The 20,488-nt window shown below is 41.8% G+C and overlaps 1 protein-coding gene across 2 annotated transcripts in view; it reads right to left on the bottom strand.

Moving 5' to 3' along the window:
• Positions 1–453: 453 nt before the first annotated feature.
• The window catches only part of cdk19 (cyclin-dependent kinase 19), a 40,320-nt gene continuing 20,285 nt past the window's right edge, over positions 454–20,488 (bottom strand). For both annotated transcript variants that reach the window (XM_010882881.5, XM_010882880.3), the window contains exons 4-13: positions 17,334–17,474; positions 11,149–11,206; positions 9,733–9,864; positions 8,717–8,860; positions 8,181–8,250; positions 7,972–8,044; positions 7,648–7,745; positions 7,296–7,374; positions 5,056–5,289; positions 454–2,832 (exon numbers count right to left, since the gene is read on the bottom strand). In XM_010882881.5, the coding sequence (XP_010881183.1) occupies positions 2,716–2,832; positions 5,056–5,289; positions 7,296–7,374; positions 7,648–7,745; positions 7,972–8,044; positions 8,181–8,250; positions 8,717–8,860; positions 9,733–9,864; positions 11,149–11,206; positions 17,334–17,474 (1,146 nt within the window). In that variant the 3' untranslated portion in view covers positions 454–2,715. The remainder of the gene's footprint in view (positions 2,833–5,055; positions 5,290–7,295; positions 7,375–7,647; positions 7,746–7,971; positions 8,045–8,180; positions 8,251–8,716; positions 8,861–9,732; positions 9,865–11,148; positions 11,207–17,333; positions 17,475–20,488) is intronic.

Genomic DNA, 20,488 nt, shown 5'->3' with positions numbered 1-20,488 from the left:
CTCAAATTAAAACTGATAGTCTGCACCTTAAAGCTATTATCATTGTATAATTTCAAATCCTAAGAGAAGACAGAGCCAAAAAACACAAAATGCTTTGCTGCCCCAAATACATTTTAAGTTCACAGAATATAGAGAAACAATAAGTATGACTGGATAATGTATACCCTATCCATATATATATTATTTTCTTTACAATATTTCATAAAGTGTACAATTACCAACGCTGTAAGAAAAATCTGCCTTTTTAAATTCCGATATTCAAAATTTGAATTACAATCAGGAATTAATATCCCAATCATTGATTCATTTGAGAAGTCTGAACGGCATGCGATTAGAGTAAAAATTAAACATTGCACAAGTGAAAGCTTTTCTCAGATTTTGCATAGGAATTGTTTGAGCGTTATTTTACCCACTATCACCAGTTGGAGTCACACAATGAATAATACTTTTGACACCTCGTTTACGTAGAGATAAATTGAGGAACAGTATGTATTGTGACCTCAATCCCCTTCTACTGTTCTTCAAATATGCGCCATTAGGAAAAAAAACGTGAGAAGAAAACGTTAAATAGCTGCTGGTTTTGTTCCCGAGAAAACAGCACTGTTCTAGAAGGCGGGTTTGTTAATCCACTGGGCCTGTTGGCCAGAGCAGAGAGAAAGGAGCTGAGAGCGAGTGACCACCCGACCAACACAGGGACATTGTATCAACATCAGACAGAGAGCCAGGCCCAAAAAGCAAAACATTCTGGCCGACCGTAAGGAGCTGATCTGGAACAAGCAGGGAAACGTGCCTTTAGCTCATCTGACATGTCGGCATTCCACACACTGAACGCACCACTGTGTCTAAATTTCAGTAACCTGAACTGAACTGAATATCCAAAGACATCTGAGGGGACCGACAGACAGAGAACAACAGCAGGTGTTTCAATAGGATGGCCAGTCTGAATCCACCTGTTTGAATGAATCAGATATGACAGACCAGTGAATCACTGAAGGAACACTGTCAGAAGAAAACAGCCACACAGAGGGCAGTCTATAAGTTATGAAACACAATAGTAGCTGTAGATGTCCTCTTACTGTAGAAAACAGAATAAGAGTCCCTCTCCATCCGCTCCACAGCTATTGATCATCTTCAACGAATGCCAGTTGGCTGGTAATTTTTGAACATCAGAAAACTCTGTTTAAAAAAGAAAATCTCAAAGCAAGGTAGAGATAAAGATCGCCTTAATACTTGAGACTAAATCCCATCGCTGCCCACTTCTGTGAATGGCCACTAGATGTCTCTGTTTCCACACCCTTCCACTAATCATAGAACAAGCTAATGGATGCCTCGTCTCTCGTCTAGCTCTGTCTGGAAACACAGTGCAGTTCCATTCAACTTGTTGTTGTTTTTTTACGATAAATAATATAGAAACTACTTCTCTACCTGGATTAATACTCAGTGCATAACCAGGAGTGTGGATTGAATAAACTGGAGTAAAATAATTTCCTCCGTATTTGTTCCAGCTCTTTGCAGATCCGTTCAGCAGTGCAGACCCTTGACTATGTAGGGAAGTTACAAACTGACAATGTAAAGGGCAATCGTGAGACATTTAAATCTAGGTCAACCTGAAAGAAACACTGTCAGTAACAGTCTCAGGATAGCCCTGTTTAATGAGAATGCATACATTCAGTGACCTTTCAGTGACCTTTCAGTGACCTTGGTGGCTGTGACGGGTCAGGCAACATGGGGATGCCCAATGTTGCCTGAGACAATTAAAACTTACACGGTAGAATGAGGAAAGTGAAAAATGTTGATAAATATTTCCCATTAATGCAGATTTTCAGACCACAAATCTACACAAACGAGAAGACTGAAAGTGGAAAACAAGAAATATTATAACAAGATTAAGATAAATTGTGTACTTCACAGATCCCTGCAATCACATCAGCTAGAGAACTGACTCTTCTGTAGAAATGGGATTCCAAGCCAAGGGGGGAATAGATACTGTTATCTCAGAAAGTTAGGGTTGGCTCAGTCTTCTGTTTGCTTTGATTGTGATCTGGACATAACACATATGCATGGTATATAAATGTACAGTAAAGAAAATAAAGGATGACAGTAAAGGCTATTGTCCCATGTTTCATCCAATCTTTTTCATTATTGAACCATATTTACAAAAAACATTAATCAAACTTTAAGACTCTACAGAGCAAACAAGCAAAACAACGTCTCTTGTTAAACCAATAGAAAAAGGTGATATATAATATGTATATATATATAATTTTATATATGAACGGAGCTGCAATCCTTCCTATTGAAGAACACGTTTTTGCCAATTCCATGGTTCATAGTCCTTGTGTTGTTTTCATTTTTTGCACCCAACACGTTTCCTATTATCTGCCATCAACCGATTTTGTCAACTGATGATAATAAAAAAAGGCTGTCCTAAAACAAGGTTTGTTTTTGGTTCCTATGGTGAGTTTGCCTTCATATTGCAGTGCCCCAAGGTCAAAGGGCACTGGGTGGACTTGAGGTCAGTGGAATCTGTAGTAGGGCTGACACGAAAGGGAAGGAGCTCGTGACTGTTTTGTTGCTGAAATCTGACACATGACAAGGTGCGATCGGGACGTGGGGACAGTAATACCTCGGGCAGATTAAAATGACAGGTGGGTTTGAGGTCGAGGGTTGTTTTAGGAGGCCCTGCTGTTGGTTTGAAGAACAGCTCCAGCAGACTCAGTAGCGGTGGGACTGGTGGGGGTACTGTGAGCTCTGCTGCGATGATGAAGAGTATCCCTGGGTCTGACTGGAGCCTTGAACGTTGCTCTGGTAACCAAGGCGGGAGCTGGAGTGCTGAAGTGGACAGAATAAGAAAATAGTGAGGAAATAGTAAACAGTTGACGGCTAGCAACCACTGTCATCCATTATTTACCAGTTGACACGACTGGGAAAAAATACTATTGTCTATTCTGGCCTCGCTGGTAACCTGAAAATAAAATACATAATTGTTTCTGTAACTGTACCTTGAGAAACCTTGAAGAAGAAAATTACTTTTGTTGGTAATGTTTGTAATCGTAAAGCTGGTTAAGTAATTGATAGATCAAATTATTAATGTTAAAAATCATGACAGCCACGCGTCTGTAGTGTTTGTCAACACAATCCCACATCCTCCCAGGGTTATGAACTTGGCATCATATGGATTTCTAACAGAATCAGTATGCAACTACCAACCCAAGGAAAATAATATTAAACAATTGTGAAAAACACATGTATAATAAAATAGAACAGCAATAGGTTATTTTTCACCCATGTATCATTTGACTGAGACCTGTGTTTTGAAGTATTTACCGATCTGGGTTAGACCAAGCCACAGCATCGGTAGAAAAAGAAGCGCTAACTAACCAATTTAAACAACTGACTGAGTTCTGCCTGGCCGTGACTCACTCCAACCCGCTCAGACTGGGCCTAAAGCCAGATGTCTTCCTAAAAAGGTAATAAAAGGCAGAAGTCACTGGGCAAATGTGAAGCCCTTCTCCTGGGCCGTATGAGTGGCTCTGAGGACCTGCCGCTGCAGAACACGGCTGAGGTGTGGAGACCTGCACAAACTGCTTCCTGTCTAGCGGCCTAGCTAGAGGATGTGCGTGGTGCATGCTGGGATATGGCCTGGGACAGTGATCAGTCATGGGGAAAATAGGGCGCTGAATGTGACGCCACAGCCACGGCAAGTTGGATCTCGGTCGACTCAGTCTGCCCATCCAGAGGGCAAAAGGGTATTAATAGAACGGTTCTGCTGAGGTCTCGTTTTGAAGACCCCAGCAGCTGTTAACATGCAGCCTCAGCCTCCTGCTAAATATAGTCCTGCTCCCCTTAAGTCAGTCCAGCAGCCCTCCAGGCCTGGGCCTACCAAGGGAGAGACCCCTCTTCATCATACCCGCCTTTCTCTCTGCCATTGTTCATAGTCCCCCCTTTCCTCACTCTCTAACTGAAAAAATAACTCCTTCACTAACTACAATATCTCTACCAATTCACAAACCACAGTATCTCTGTCTTCACTAACTACAGAACAGGAAATAGGCATAGGAAAAAATAGGGCCGGCGCCAAGACAGGGAGCAGTGAGAGTTTGTGTTGTCGTTTTTTATATTTGCAGGCTAATATGAACTTGAGGGATATTACATTATCATCTGGCTGTAACATGACCCACAATCCTACCAGCAGGCAAATGCTCTGAAGTGCTTGTGTCTTTTCACTGACTGTACACAAACCTGTGCTGCATGCTCCATTCTGCTGCCTTAAATCTAGAGGGTGCAGTGGGGCAAAGTTGACCACCATTCATTTTTACTCTCTAGTAAAATAACACGGCAACAACGAACATGAGCAATTCATTAACATACAGTGGATATGAAAAGTCTACACACCCCTGTGAAAATGCCAGGTTTTTGTGATGTAAAAGAATGAGACAATGATAAATCATGTCAGAACTTTTTCCACTTTTAATGTGACTTATAATGTGAACAACTGAATTGAAAAACAGAAATCATCAAAGGGGAAAAAATGTAAATAAAAACCTTACAATAACCTGGTTGCATAAGTGTGCACACCCTTCAACTAATATTCTGTTGAAGCACCTTTTGTTTTTATTACAGCACTCAGTCTTTTTGGGTAGGACTCTATTAGCATGCCACATCTTGACGTGCCAATATTAGCCCACTCTTCTTTGCAAAAGCGCTCCAAATCTGTCAGATTGTGAGGACATCTCCTGTGTACAGCCCTTCTCTTACATCACAATAACCTGGCATTTTAACAGGGGTGTGTAGACTTTTTATATCCATTGTAGCTCCGGCTTTAGGCCAATCAACATAATTGTGACCAATCCATATTGTCGGGGGCAATCATCAACACAGAAACCGGGGCTTGTCACTAACCCTGGCTGGGTCTCCCAAAGGCATATTAAGAATGAGCATATTGTTTAAGTAATCTAGTGTTAAAAAAATCCCCAGCGGCCAACCATTTGTGACCGAAGCCATCACCTCCCGTCTAAGGATCAGTGACACGCAAAAGACTTTAACAACTCAGACCTGGTACTCTGACTGGTGGACTCCAGTGCCTGAGGAGGTCCCAGAAGGCCCAATGCGGGGTTTCTTATTGGGAGGCCCCTGCTCCTGCCCGTGCTGGAGGCCCCCACCGGCGTTGGTCCCGGCCGTCCCCGTGGTGCCATTGGTCTGGGCAGAGCTCTGCTGGGTGGGAGCCAGCTGGTTTTGCTGTTGGGCCTGTGTCTGGGCTGCCGTCTGCTGGTGCTGTTGGGTCTGGTTCTGACGGAGAAGAAACTCATGAATACTCAGAGATCCAAACCACAGACGGAGACCGTGATAACCTCCAGCTGTACCACAGCACCATGCCAGACTATGATAACCAAAAACACACACACGCTAAAAGATATTCAATACAGCGTACGCATTGCATGCACGTCATGAAAACACAATGCATACACATTATGGAAAAGTTTTTACTCGATAAAGCGGCAACAGTGTCACTGTTCAACAGCCAAACAAACAACGGCTCGCTGATCAATCAAGGTCACCGCTTCCTGTATTTGGGAACTGGCTAGGGTGTTTTGCGGAGTTTGAGAAAACAGCGAGCTGAGACCATTTACAGGAATTATGCCCTGAACCTTTAGCCCAGCTTAGCACTTCTCAACGGCTCCCAGGACATGAGGCACAGACACGTGATTGTCAGGGTCAGCAACAATGAGACTGTCGTACCAGGCCCGGCAGCCTTCCTGGCGGCTGCTCCAAGGCAACACTATCAGGTGTTGCCTACTTGACAACAGCTGCTAATGCGAAGCAGTGCCGGGGGATTCACAGGAACTGCTCAGCAGGGGAGGGGACTGGTAGCTCTCTGGCTCGCCAGTGTTTGAGTCACTTGCTTTGGAACCAGCCAGGCTCCCCGTTAGCGACGTCTGTACCTCAAATGAGATACACTAAGGGCTCAGTGAGATCTTCGTCAAGTGAAGGGGGAAGGTCTCTTCCTATTTCACGCATCCCCTTGTGTCCTATGAACTAAAGCCCGACACAAAGTCCAGAGTTTTACCCTGGGATTTACCTCCTTAGGTCATTCGGGCCAACCCCTCTCATGTGGGCCTTGATGAAGCTGTTGCTATTTGAGCAGCTTGTCCTCTGGTCTTTGAGATTTTTTTTAGCTCTCTTATAGCTGAATTAAAACTCTTAATGATTTCATGATTAAATCCGCCATTAATTCTCATGTGACGTGGAATGAAAACTTGTTACACAGGGTTGAATGCAATCTTCATCAAAAATAATTTACTGTAAAATACATTTTTAGCCCGTCTAGAAAACGTTCTAGGGGATTTTATGTGAAATGTAAATGTCGTGGTTATCCGTTCATTTCTCTTCTGTTGGTATTTCAAATTACTTACGTTTCAAAAACACACCTAGTTGAGGTTTTTGTAAGGGTTCTTGTTCAATTACTTGTGTGTTCATACATAATATTATTCTTAGCACTGACACAGACACAGGGTTGATGGAGGTATATTTATAATGCCTATTTCTAGCTCTGAAATTAATTGTCTATGTAAAGGACACTTCATTTAAAATAACAGTCTCTGTGCATGATTTCTACTTAAAGGTCCAGTGCAGTCAAAACTTGATAGGACTGTTTTTATATTTCTGCACTATAAAGTGTAATAATCTCAGAAATTGTAAAATGATGGGGATGCCCAAAGGAGGGAATTAGATGGTGAAAATATATTTGGGAGTTATCATTAAGTACAGAAACGCAATAATTTATTATACATAGTGATTATTTATACTGGGACTTTAAAATACCAAAAAGCACTTCTTTCATAATGACCCTGTTTATCACTCTGGCAGACCGATCTGTCATCCCCATTGTTTTCAAGCAGGTAGGCAGTCCCAAGTTCCAAGGTTTGACAAATCTAGGTCACTTAAATAAAACTGTGATTGAGCTAAAATAGCATGGGATGGGTTCTGATCCGGTCTGCAGTGGTATACATGATCCAGACACAGTCACTTAAACCTCTGTACCACACTGGCCCATAGACAGCTCAAGTTCCACAGGACCTTTACCCTGACCTTTCACCTCATGAAATTCCTTCAAGACAGACATTCTATAACCATGTGATGCTGTCAAGACGTTTTTTGGGTCTCTTAAGACGGCAGAATGACAGTGGCTAATAGCAGCATATGAACAGAGAAGAATTGTGGTGGTTTCTGAATGCACTTCCCAGTACTACAATGTCAGTGTACAGTTCAAAGCATTCCACCAAAACTTCATTTACCTTCTCTGTTTTCTCTTCTGGTTCATCTTCATTAAGAAACTCTCGTTTAGGATAAGGTATCTGACATCCGGCAAATACGCTGCAGGAAAAGAAGGAGATGAGGGATGGACACTGTAAAAAACAGAATATTCTGGATGAAAAGAAACAAAAAGGCCACTCAAGAAAAAAATAAAACTGGATACTAGTATTCAAATACCAAGATATGATATAATAATAATTTTACATATTACTCATGAGAGGACTATTTTTAGTTTACTGAATCAAAGAGCTCCATTGTTTGTTTATCTGTATATGTGGAGAGGGTGTCTACGATTAGGATTAAGTTAGGAAAATGTATTCTAGTAGTTCTCACTCAGAGGTCGGTAAGGGGTCCTCAAGGAAATACGGGTCCTGCAGGGCCTGTTCAGAAGTAATCCTTTTGGTGGGGTCCATTGTAAGGAGCTTCTGCAGCTGAACATTGGTGAATGGACTCTGGATTAGTGGTGCCGATCAAACACAACCAGCTAGCTCAACCCCACTGGTTTTACAGGCTAAATATGTAAAACTGGCCTTGGAAACTTACACTATTCCCAGTAAATTACTCAATGGTGTGGTTAAGAAAAAAATCGTAGCATCCCCCACTTAAACTGGCACTTTGGTCAAAGAATCTAATGGTTACTAGAGAATGTGTGCTTACCAACAAAAAAACCTTGCTGTCAGGTTTGACTTTATGCTTCTCCATGTATTTGATTAGACTGCTATTTGCATACCTGTGAAAGAGTGAAGCACAGAACAGGAGAAGCAAACCTCTTGAGAGCAAAATTCAAATGTCACATATTGGTCAAAGGTAAGGGTGTCTTTTGATGGCCGAGAAAGCTCAGGTATTGTCAGAATGTCTGCACTCACGTTGTTCTCCTGAAGTCTTTCTGAAGGGTTGGGTATTCCGGCATCTTCCGGATGTCTTCCCAATCCTTATCTGCCCAATTTAAACAAATAAACAAAAAAACATCAGTTACTTTGAGCCAATTCTAATTCTTAAACCTGTGTTTCCCCATACTGGTTCTGGGGACCCCAAGGAGTGCACGTTTTTGTTTTCACCCAAGCACTCACACGCCTGATTCAAATGTTGCCCTACCACTTACATACTTGATGGACATAATCATCCCATCATCGGATCTTTAATTTGAATCAGGTGTGCTAGTGCTGGGACAAAAACGTGCACCCCGTGGGGTCCCCCAGGACCGGGATTGGGAAGCCCTGACTTAGACGCTTTCAGAGGATAACGGAATCAAACTGTAAATATGGCAAGACAACATGAGCATGGGTACACGGTCAGTGATGACTTAATGACTTAATTAAGCTGAACTGGGTTTTCGCTGTGTGTTTTAAATGGTCTCATCCTTGGATATATTGGTGCGTGCGTGGTTGGGTACTGGTCAGACCTGCCGGGAAGCCCATGACACTGAATATTCGGTCCAGTTGGTCATGGTGGAAGGGGTTACTGGTCTTAATGTCTTCCTGGCGGCAGTGAAAGATGGGCTCCGACGTCAGCAGCTCGGCAAAGATGCAGCCAATCGCCCAAATGTCTGTGTCGGACAAACAAGCAGACAGAGCATTTAGACAAGGTGCTCAAAGACTTAAACTTTTTCCCATATCGGCGACACACACAAAGGTTGTCTCGATCCTTCACTCTGTTGGTGCGAAGTTTTTCCTCCCCTGTCAATTTCGGTCTTGCCTCATCGCAACAAGAATTTGTGTTTTCGGGACAGTTGCAGGAGTTTCCTTCTGATGGCTTTAGTGGATGCCTAGGACTTTTTAATGGGTAGTCCTACCACTATGTATCTGGGATGACAGACAGAAAGGCCAGCGCGATCCAGGGGATCTGGAGCTCCTAACGACTCAGATGAACTTGGAAAATCAATCAATGGCAAAATGTGTCATAAGAATATCTAGGGGTGCAAATAATGAAATAAATTCATTCTCAATTAATGGTTAGACTTTGCTAACATTTTGATAGTAAAATCGAGCTGATGAACAACACTGAAATTCTTTCATGCTGCTGATCTTTGCCAAGTAGCCAGCAATTCTGAAAAGTACTGAACAAATATTACACCATTTATTCTTTCCCGTTCCTGGCCAAGTGTTCCAGGGATGGCATGTAGTTAATTATACAACAAGACATACCCCAAATACAGATAAGCAAGTCTAAGTAAACAATAAAAGAGCAATGTCCCATTGCTAGTCAGGATGTCTACTAATTCCCAACTAATCTCTGTTCTTTCACTGTAAGATCTGAAACATGCCTTAAGTACTGTATATCAGGTCAACTAATAACCTAAACGCAAAAATCCAAATTATATCTGCGAACATCCTATTTGTGTAAAGGCAATACACTCAATATCTTACATGGAGCCTCTTTTTGGCGTGTGTAGCTCTCGCCTCAGGTCTAATGACTCACCGATTGCTTTGGTGTAATGTCGGGCTCCAAGCAGAAGCTCAGGGGCCCTATACCAGAATGTCACCACCACGGGGTCAAGGTCAGCCAAGGGTTTGAGTGGAGAGTTGAAGAGTCTGGCGAAGCCCATGTCAGCTAAAAGGTGAATAAGATAGTGGAAGAAACACACTGTAGCGTCAGCTGAATGACAATGGCTACTCTACTCAGGATGAGCAAAAAAGAAACCTTCCAGAAGAGACCTTGTGGTGACTGGCCGCGCAAGTATTCCAATGAGCCTTGGTTGTTTTTCTTCGACATCTCCATTACTTCATATGTTTATATTTGTACTACCCTGTTGACAAGCCCGCAGGTACACTTTGTTCTGTGATCTGTGTTCATGCAGAATAAATTGTATAGTGTATGTTTGTGAGGGAGGTTTTGTCTGATCTCTGTGAAGGAGGTTGTGTCCTATTTCAATGAAGGAGGTGGTGTCTGGTTTCAATGAAGGAGGTGGTGTCAGAAGTCATTGAAGGAGGTGGTGTCGGATTTCAATGAAGGAGGTTGTGTCTGGTTTCAATGAAGGAGGTGGTGTCAGATTTCATTGAAGGAGGTGGTGTCAGATTTCAGTGAAGGAGGTGGTGTCAGATTTCAGTGAAGGAGGTGGTGTCAGATTTCAGTGAAGGAGGTGGTGTCAGATTTCAGTGAAGGAGGTGTCGGATTTCCGTGCAGGATGATGTGTGATTTCAATGAAGGAGGTTGTGTTTCTCTCAGAAAAGCAAGAAAATAAAAACACACTGGTGTTCGTCAGTATCTCATGTGTGGGAAACCCTACTTATTGATCGTATTCTTTTGGGATGACATTTCCCTCTTATGGTAAAGTCCAGTGTCTGTGCAGGACCCAATGTGAAGTTTGGTAGTCTGGCATGGCGGGTGTTGTTATCATCCAGGGGAATATTGTGACTGTAAAACCATAAGTTAGCACTAATACTACACTCTCAGGGGGTGAAAAGACTGGCGAGCATTGCAGACCTATGACATCATCCTAGAATAGTCCCACGCTGGCAAGTGGGTAATGCACGTGTGATCTGTCTCATGTGGCCATTTTAAGCCCATTTTCCTGCCCCTGAGTTCAGAGCTTCTCAGAGGCTGGCTGGAATGTAAACTCTGTAACTACAATACACTACTTCAACAACCTCACAGACCTTTCTGTTGTATAGGTAAATGTCACATTAGCCGTTTAGCACACATTTTAATCACATTCACGTTTCAGACGTAAATACTGATGTGTCGTATAACACACCAAGTACACAAATATTATCTCAGCACATCTACAGTACTGACTGACAAGCTACGTCCTTACAGAGTTGTATGCCTTAAATGACCCGAATCATCCCTCCACTTGTCAATCATCTACAGAGTATTTACTTAAGCCCGTCTTACCGATTTTTACTCGTCCTCGTTCCGGGCCCTCCCCCATCACCAGAATGTTAGCCGGTTTCTAGAGGAGAAACAAACAAACAGAAACATGTGTTGTGTGTGTTTCAGCCTTCAGGGAATCCTTAGTTGTTAGAACAACGACTTCCACAGAAAACAACAGCATAGAAATGAGGATACAGGCCATGCAAGTCCAATGCTTTTAAAGAAAGGTCTGAGCTATATGACAACCATGACATGCAAATAACAGGGAAAGGCAAACCGTGCCCCATAGAATGTGAATTATGCTTTTGACCTCAATCCAGCCAAAGACCAGCAAAAAATAGGTCAAAATGTTATACAACTACTACTGGGAATGATTTGCTCAATAAATTAATGGACAAATCATTGATGACTACGTCTACCACCATGAAGAAATCATTCCTACGCCTTTGGGATATTCTTTTCATGCACACAATAAAGTTATTTTACTACGATCGTATTTGTGTTTTAGGGCTTTCGGGAGGCAGAATAACATGATGCCTGGCCTTGTTCTGCGGTTGGCTGCCTGAAACCAGATTCACCTAGCCAATTCAAACTTGGGCACATGGAGAAACTGGAGAAAAAAGGATTGTTGTCTGATCTACACTGACAGGTCTGGAAACCAGAAAGGAAGGAGTGGCACCATCAGCTGCGTAGAAAACATGCACTGAACCTTCTGGATCTCCATTCTGGGAAACTACAGAATAAAGAAAACCCAGATCCCCAGCCACTCAGATGTGAAAAAGCATAATGCCAAATGCCAAGTAGTCTTTTTTCCAAGAACTCATCTTGTTGAAAATATAATATTGTTTAGGTCTTCATTTTCTGCAAAAACACCCTGTGAGCTGGCAAGCTTAATACTCACAGAGTGGGCAAAGGGCTGATAAGCAATCAGCTTGTTATAGTGAATGGAATTTGTTTTAAACCAGCTAGTTAGCTAGTAATTTATGTCTGTTTCATATTAAGCCATTGCAGTTCTACAAGAGTGCATAAGACCACAGCACCACTTGTTAGGCTTGTTGTAAACATTTTGTAATTTGTACACAGTATGTCGCAGGCCCGTTAAACTTCTGACATGACTAGTACTAGTCAGTTTGTGGGGGAACAGTTTTTGCCTTCCAAAATGGCTGCTCTCCAAAGGGCAATAGCCCCCTTAGGAAATGTGTCACATTTCTAGAAACTCAGCAGGATTGTAGAACCCAGACAACTTTGTGCAGTTTGTATCCTCATCAACTGAATTAACTTATTTATTTTTTTAAATCAGCAATCAGAACTGAACAAATACTACCAATCTCAAACTGCTTTAGTAAATATTTTAGTAATCTACCAGTCTCTTCGTATTAAATATTAGTTTCTTCCTATCTCAGATTCAGAATATCAACCAACTCTTTTCACCTTGCATGGATTTTCTGCATTGACATTATGATTGTTGTTATCGTTAAGTTTGCCTTTTCTACACCCTGTCTACAGCTGCTTCCTGCTTTTTTGTGCTGCCTACTTGCCTCCAGGTATAGTTGAATCAAAAACGGTGTAGATTTTCACTGTGATCTTTCACTGCTTTGTTGATGCATTGGTCACCACTGACCAATGCAAACGCATCAAATTTTAAAAGGGTATACTTAACTCACAGTAAAATAAGACAAGAAATTATATTTTTTTAAATAAGGAAATACTTAAAGGGTGCTTTTTTGAAGATATGAAAACAGCAGATGCCTGAATTGCAATACAAATAATCTTTCTACAGTTAAATGAGGGAGAAACCTGTCTTTTGTACATGGGATGATTATTTTGACCACTACGGCAGACTGGGTGGATACAGCCATACAAGTTAAATTAATTCCACACACTATTAGATGTCACACAGACTACACTACTCAGGCACCAGTAGATTGTCTGATGAACGTCCCTCTGTGGAAACCACACAGCTTCACAGTTGTGTTCTCATTAACGTACTATGTTCACAGAGTCTGTTGTGTCCTCATGACCCATAATGTTATTTTGAAAAGAAAATTGTCAGCGCTCCAAGTGTGACACAAAATGTAAATTGATTACTAAGCTGTATGAAAAAGTTACTGGAAATCTACAGTGAGCTTGATCTTTTAACCCAGGACTACGCTTTGAGCCTCTAGCCCACAGAACCAGCGTGAAATGTACTACGACTGTATCACGTAGTACAAATCCATACTCATTATCCACACTGAACAATCAAGTCATCAGACAGCATGACGGAAGAAACACAGCAAACACACGGTACTAATTGTCAGTTCAGCGAGTCATTATAGTTCCAATGGCTTTATTCAAACAGTAGGCGACCCACTGTTTATTCCACCATGCGTCCCTCAGTTGCCTGTTGATCCCTAGAGTCTCTGTGTGAATATTAAGCCTCAAAGGATTCCATCTGTTTAATACACAGGGTCTGTTGCTATAGGAACAGCATTTATAATGAGCTCTACTACTGACACATACCAAAAAAAAAAACACCTCTGCCGGCCAACACAATGACGAGTCACACGAGGAGGGTCCCTATTCTAAGCCAGATGCACTTGCTCAAATAAAAGATTCTAAATAAATGAGATGAATAATAGAGTCAATCCAAACCCATTCATTTTACCCAATGTTCAAAGAGATCACATTTCCATAAATAAATAATATATTTTAAAAATGAAAATGAGCATTGAAATCAGGATGTGTTGTTGCCATCTGATACCTACAGGGATTTGAAGCTCAGTAAACGCCAACATACAGCACTGCCATTATGGATTCAGCATCACTTTCCAAATGTTTTCACTGTAGTCATCCATTTTCTTCAAAGTCTCTCATTACTTAGGCAATTACCATATTAGTTGATATATATACCATATTAGTTTAATTGATACCAAGACATAAGCCACTCTGATGTGACAAACACATTCCATACAACCCAGGTACACAGTTAATGGCAGCACAGGCCAATCACAGCCCACTGCACCCAACAGACAGGGAAGCAACATACCGTCACTGCCTGACGAAAATATCCAAAACATACGCTATTCAGGAAATTAAAACAGGACCAAACTTCACCATTGATTAACACACAACTTATAACACATCAGAAGCTCTGTCAAATATATTGTCTTAGTACTAGAGTCATGAAAGCTGAGGTACAAGGTTTTCAGTGCAGAGACGATATATATATTCTGACAGCCGGTGTGGATCGTGCGTTTCCATACAGTGGTGTGTGACCGACAGCTCGACAGCTCCGGCTGTGAAGAATATTCCATTACATCAGAGATAAGGGCACGTCCTTAGTGATCAATCAGGACAAAGGCCCACCACAACCAGGCAGCTGACAGAGGCTGGGAGAGTGAGAGTGAGCTGGCGTGCAGCTCAGCACATCCACACGATACACTGCAGCTGAAAACTGAAACTGCTCTCTGTGAAACGTGGCAACGGCCAGAACATAATGGCTTTCTTTCAGGCTTTTTTAACCGCAAACATTTGTTCTTGGCAAAGGTTGGTATTATTGCAGTGTTTATGTAAAAAAAAAAAAAACTCCAGGAATACGGCTGCATGGTGAAAGCCAATACCAGGGAGTCACCCAGAGGAATTGTGGGACCTGTGATCTGGGATCTAAATGCACTGGCTAGTATGGGTTACATAACAGACAGGAGGAGAGTGTGTGTGTGTGTGGGGGGGGGGTGGGGGCTGCCTGGCTCGCTGGAGACTGTGGAGGGGGAGGGGTGGGAGAGGCAGGCTGACTTCCCTGCAAGAGTACAGTGGCAGCAGAAGCACAAGGTTGAATGTTGCATAAGAGGCGTGGTGTGGCGGAGGGAGCCAGGGCAGATACGCGGTTCCTCCTATCTCCACCCATTAGGGGGGTGGTTAAGCCATGAGTCGCTTTAGCCCCACCCACCCCCACCCCCACAGGAGGGAATGGAATGTAGCCCACCTTACTCCCCGTTCAGACACACCTCCCCCCAACATGACTGGGGAGGAAAAATAATATTTAAAAAATGTCCACATGGCATTGAATGTGGCGTTTTCCATTAAGCAGCACAATCTGTTGTATATTTCTACAAAGTATTACGTAAATGGAAACTTGACTTTCATATTCAAGCCTATTTCAATGAAATAGCCAACAAACTACATGCAAAACAGTGCCCCTCATACCGATCACTACCACCACCAGCTTAAGCGTGTATTTGGATAAAACATCACCTACAATGGCAGGAAGTGTGTGTTTTAAAAAAGCACACAAAACTGCAGTACATCAACTTCCAGTAAATCAGATACAGAGACATTCCTCTTGTGCACTGGCAAAGAAAACAGTTAGGTCCGGAAGGTGGGTGTTCTGATAAGGAAAGGTTTGACCTTCAAGGCACAAACAGAACAAAGTTCTGTGGGAATGTTTTTTTTTTTTTTTATTCCAGCAGCAGTGCAGAATGCTATGCACAGTAGCAGGCAATGGACAAGCTGGCCTTCGCAAGGTAAAGACATGATCCTAAATCCTGCCATAACAGGAAGGTATGACAGGATTTAGCCTAAGCCCCTTTTAGTGTTGAGGCCAAACAAATGAAATCAAACACACAAGACCATGACCGGCCTTCTGCGGCATGCCAGGTGATTCATTAAGTACATCTATTGAGCAGGCATTAAAAAGCCGCTTATCCCTAAGGAATCTAAGAAGAATTATAGCAGTCCGCTATTGATGACATAGATGAAACACTGTGTCATAAACATTTTAGTAATCCACATGATCACAGTGACCCACTGTCTTCTGAATGTTATGAATCAGATTTGTCACGGGGGGGGGGGGCTGTTCTGCTATATGTTCCTTGTGTGTTAATGCCCTTGTTGTTTTGCTGGCGTGAGTGCACCATTCTAAACTGCATGTTTAGTTTCCTCGTTCTGATTGTTTAATAAGACGTACTTCCTTAGTTGTTTAAACTATATTTGTAATAACACCATATTTTAACCCAATGAGGAACAGTACGCCAAGTACGGCTCCACTCATACTATCCAGGTGCAGAGATGTAATGTGATTTACATTATCTGATGAAGATTTGTGAACTACATGTCCAATTAAACCCAGTGGGCCAAAGCACATTACTTGTGTTCAGGTGTGACACAAAGACAGTGCTTCGGGTCCCTTGCTCATTTAATCCATATCGACTGCATAGGGACAGCTGATTTTTAAAGTGGATGACCCTGTTCTCTGCTTGAGTGGCTGCAGTTAGATCTTCTCTAATGTCACCACTTGCGTTGCCTTTACGTAAGAAGCATAGTGTTACTTCACACATAGCAATAGGCACACCATAGCCATGCCTCCAAGCACATGGACACAGCCACGGTTTGTCTGATGTTGTATATCTGTTGTTGCCTGTGTCCTAGTTTTATTCCCCACAGGAGGCCTTGTCATTGTAAATATGAATATTCGTAATAACTAGTCTGTTTAAATAAAGGTTTGTTGAAATATTTACAAATTGCAATCATGCTTTTTTCACTGCTAAAATGTGGATAAAATGTCTAACTTGTGTCTGTTAATAGCAAGAACAACAAAAGGCTCTTCGTAAGCGATTACTAAGAAGTATTTTATGTTCATGAGTAGCCCAACCTTGTTGAATTTGAGCCAATCAGAAAACAAAAAGATGAGCAACCCAGATTTTCAGGTAATTACTGTGTTAATGTAGCCATACGCATTTCCATGAAAGTTCCTTCTTGCAAAACCAGCTGGGTTTGAGCCAATCAGAAGAAGAAAAAAAAACCTGAAGCTGATGAAAGAAATACCAATAGAGTGAGAAAAAGAAAAGAGAATGTAAGAATGAGAGGTCAGCAAAGGCCAATTATTAGTCCAGCCTTCCAGGAAGACACTGTGAGAATAGTGTGGAGGAGAGGAGAGGGGGCAGAACCCTTTCCTCCACAGCCAATGGCCTCAGAATTATAATAACAAATTATTCAAGGTTACAACAGAGCCTGTGTCAGACAATATATGATTCTGTCAGCCTGCAACGCTGCTCATAGCCGCTCCTTGAAATGCAAAAAAGTGACTCGTCTCCATGCACCCTATTGGCTGAGCAGCTCATATCAGTTTTTAGATCAATGACCAATTGCAAAAGGACGCATCAGTGTGCTGTGTCGTCGGTGAGCAGAGATGGCACCATGAAGAGACACCGGTATTACACTATACTCACCAGATCCCTGTGCAGCACCCAGTTAGCATGGAGGTAATGAATCCCGTCCAGAATCTGATACAGGAGAGACTTCACCATTCCTCTCGGCAGCTGCATAGGCTTCTTATTGGCCTTGGAGGCACGATGGAACTTGATGATGTGCTGAAGAGAGACCAAAGGGAGTTGGAAGACTAACAAAGGAGTTTAAACTCTCCCGGCCATACGTATTAACTTCAAAAAATGCATGGGTTTAAACCAATGGACAGTAATGGCTAGCTGCTAGCTTTTTTCGTTGGCCAACCTGACAAAAAGAGTCTGAATACTAACAGCTGACCAGCTGAGCAGATAATCACATACGGCAACGAAATCTTTATCAGGCAAATCAAGCAGTCTATCTAGCTGGCCATGATCCAACACTTTCCTACCAAGAAATCCTTACCACAAGTCCACTGTCATGTTCAGACAGTCAAATGAACTACATTATAATTAAACATGTGTCAGGACAATGATCTCACAATAAAGAAACCCAATTCTTGGAACTGATTCCCCACTTGCGGTGTGAGTTTTAATGGTTTCTTTCCCTTTGACATGTGGACTGACATTCATTGTGGCTGTGTGCTAAGAATGTAACTAATCGTAACACTGAAATTAATGACAATGAGAATTAATTTAATAGCGATCTTGGCATTCAGCAGTCTTCCCAAGCACACTACTGGAGCCAATAATATCAATGCATATTGCAAAAGACTAGCCCATTTATGACTAAGTTTGCAGATCTGTAATAGCATGGGGAACACACCCGATGTCTTTTTGGTTATATTTTTGCCATAGAACTGGGTTAGCTTCCCACTCTCACTGTTTGCCACAGGATTTATACGTATTTTTAATCATCAAGTCCAGTTGTTTTTCACACAGACCAGGATTAGAGAATCAGTTTTGCCAGTGAAATTCTACGTTTACAAACTGCAGTACATAAGTGCATTCATTTCACATGGTATGGTGTCATCCTGACTAAACAATGTCTTTATGCTTATGGTAAAACCATTTTGTATAACCTACACTCCAGAAAAGTTTGCAACTTTAAGGCAGACACTCAGGGCATTTAGCAGTGGTATTGAATATTTCAAACAAATGCAAAGTGCTTCAAAATTACAAAAATAAATCATAAGAAAATCATGGAAATGATAACTGACACTAAATTCGTCACTAAGGACAGAGGACAATTTTAGAAAATATTCAAAGTGAGACATTTTCAGGGCGGGCCCCGGGGCCTTGTGAAAGCTTAACGTAGCCCCCGGGCCTAATTACGTTTTGACACGCCAGCTTTTAGGCTGAATCTTAATTGAGGACCAGCACGGAGGGTTTTCTCCAGATATTGCCACGAATGGGATTCAAACTCACTTGGATCATCATAACGGATTAGAACACTTTGGTCAAAAGCTCTTTGTTTTAGTGGAGCTCGAAACCACCAATGACTAGCAGTTATAGCAGTGGGTGAAAGACAACACAACCAGCACCATTGCCTTTGACCTTTATAAAGTCTGGATCTAAAGGTACATATTCTCTTTCAGTTGCATATTCGGTATGACACTAACAGGTTTAACACTAACACCTTAATTGACTGAAAAACTTCATAATACAATCATACCTTGAACAAGGTCAGGTGATAGGACAAGCTCATAGATGCCATGCCTTCCAGATGCTATTAATGAGGTCTTCACCTAGCTGAATCTTTATTCTTTAGCGCACTGCGCAGGAAGATTCACATTTCTCTAGGACTTAATGTTGCACTCTGGGATCATCAGCACAGCAAATTCGTATTATAGATTAGGAATTGAAATCAAGTGAGATATTTTGTTGCCAGTTGTAAAATATCATACAAAATGGTTGACGTAGTAAAATCTTAAGATGTAGAACAGAACAAAACAGGGAACTCATGAGCACAACTACTGGCTGAAATCATACTATAGACTCTTTAAGAAGAAAACAAATTAATACGGGCAACCTAGTGGCATTTTATCCATTCGGGGTGTTGTTTGTTACAGTGGCTCTCAAAGCTAATCACCCCCTTGGACTTTTCCACACTGTATTGTTACAACAAGAAATCATAATGAATCAAGACAGAATGTACATTTTGTGAAATAACAAAAGAAATCTGAAAATTTTTAGAAATGTATTTCAAATTTATAACATAAAAAATTTATTGCATGAGTCACATAATTAGTTGAATGTTCACGTGTGAAATTAAGGTGTTTCACATTTCTGGTTTCAGGTTAAATATACCTGTCTCTGGGAAGACGAACAAACATTCAAAGCACATCCCATATAATGTTCTCCAAAAGGAGGATATAAGAAAGTTTCCAAGGTATTGAAAATCCCCCAGAGCAGTGTAAAGTCACTTATTAAGAAATGGAGAGAGTATGGCACAACTGTGAATCTGTTAACAACATCCTGTCCTCAAAAACTCAGTATCTGGGCAAGAAGGGCATTAGCCAGGGAGGCCACCAAGAGGTCTGTGTCAACTCTAAAGGAGTTAGTTCTCCACAGCTGAGCTGAGAGACACTGCATACTGCAACAATCTCCCAGGTTCTTAACAAAACTGGCATTTATGAGAGAGCGGCAAAAAGAAAACAACTCACATCATTCCATGTTAGAGACTCTCAGACCAAGTGGAAGATGATTTTATGGTCTGATGAGAAAAAGAGCTTTTGGCCTCCATGCTAAGCTCTATGTTTGGAACAAGCCTAACACTGCACATCATCCCGAAAACACTATCCCTCCATGAAGAATAGTGGTTGCAGCATCATGCTATGGGGATGCTTCTCTGCATTGGTGCCTGGAAAGCAAAGTACAGAGAAATCCCGGACAAAAAACAGCTGCTGTCTGCAAGAGACCTGGGACTTGAATCTTCTCCCATCTTCCAGCAGGACAATGATCCCAAACAGACAGAAAGATCCATACTGGAGTGGCTTAAAAACAAAAAGATCAATGTCCAGTCAAAGCCTGGACATCAACCCAATTGAGAATGTAGAAAGAGTTGAAAATTGCTGCTCACCAAATGTCCCCATACAACTTCAAGGAGCTTGAGCAATTCTTCAAAGAATGGGCAAACGTTACTGTGTCCACATGTGTAAAGCCAGGGCTGATAAGTCTCAAGCCAAGGCTGAAAGGTGGCC

The sequence above is a fragment of the Esox lucius genome, chromosome 18 (assembly GCF_011004845.1).
Source record: "Esox lucius isolate fEsoLuc1 chromosome 18, fEsoLuc1.pri, whole genome shotgun sequence".
Classification (NCBI taxonomy): domain Eukaryota; kingdom Metazoa; phylum Chordata; class Actinopteri; order Esociformes; family Esocidae; genus Esox; species Esox lucius.
The sequence above is the reverse complement of the archived record's forward strand: the minus strand, read 5'-3'. Positions and strand labels throughout refer to the sequence as shown.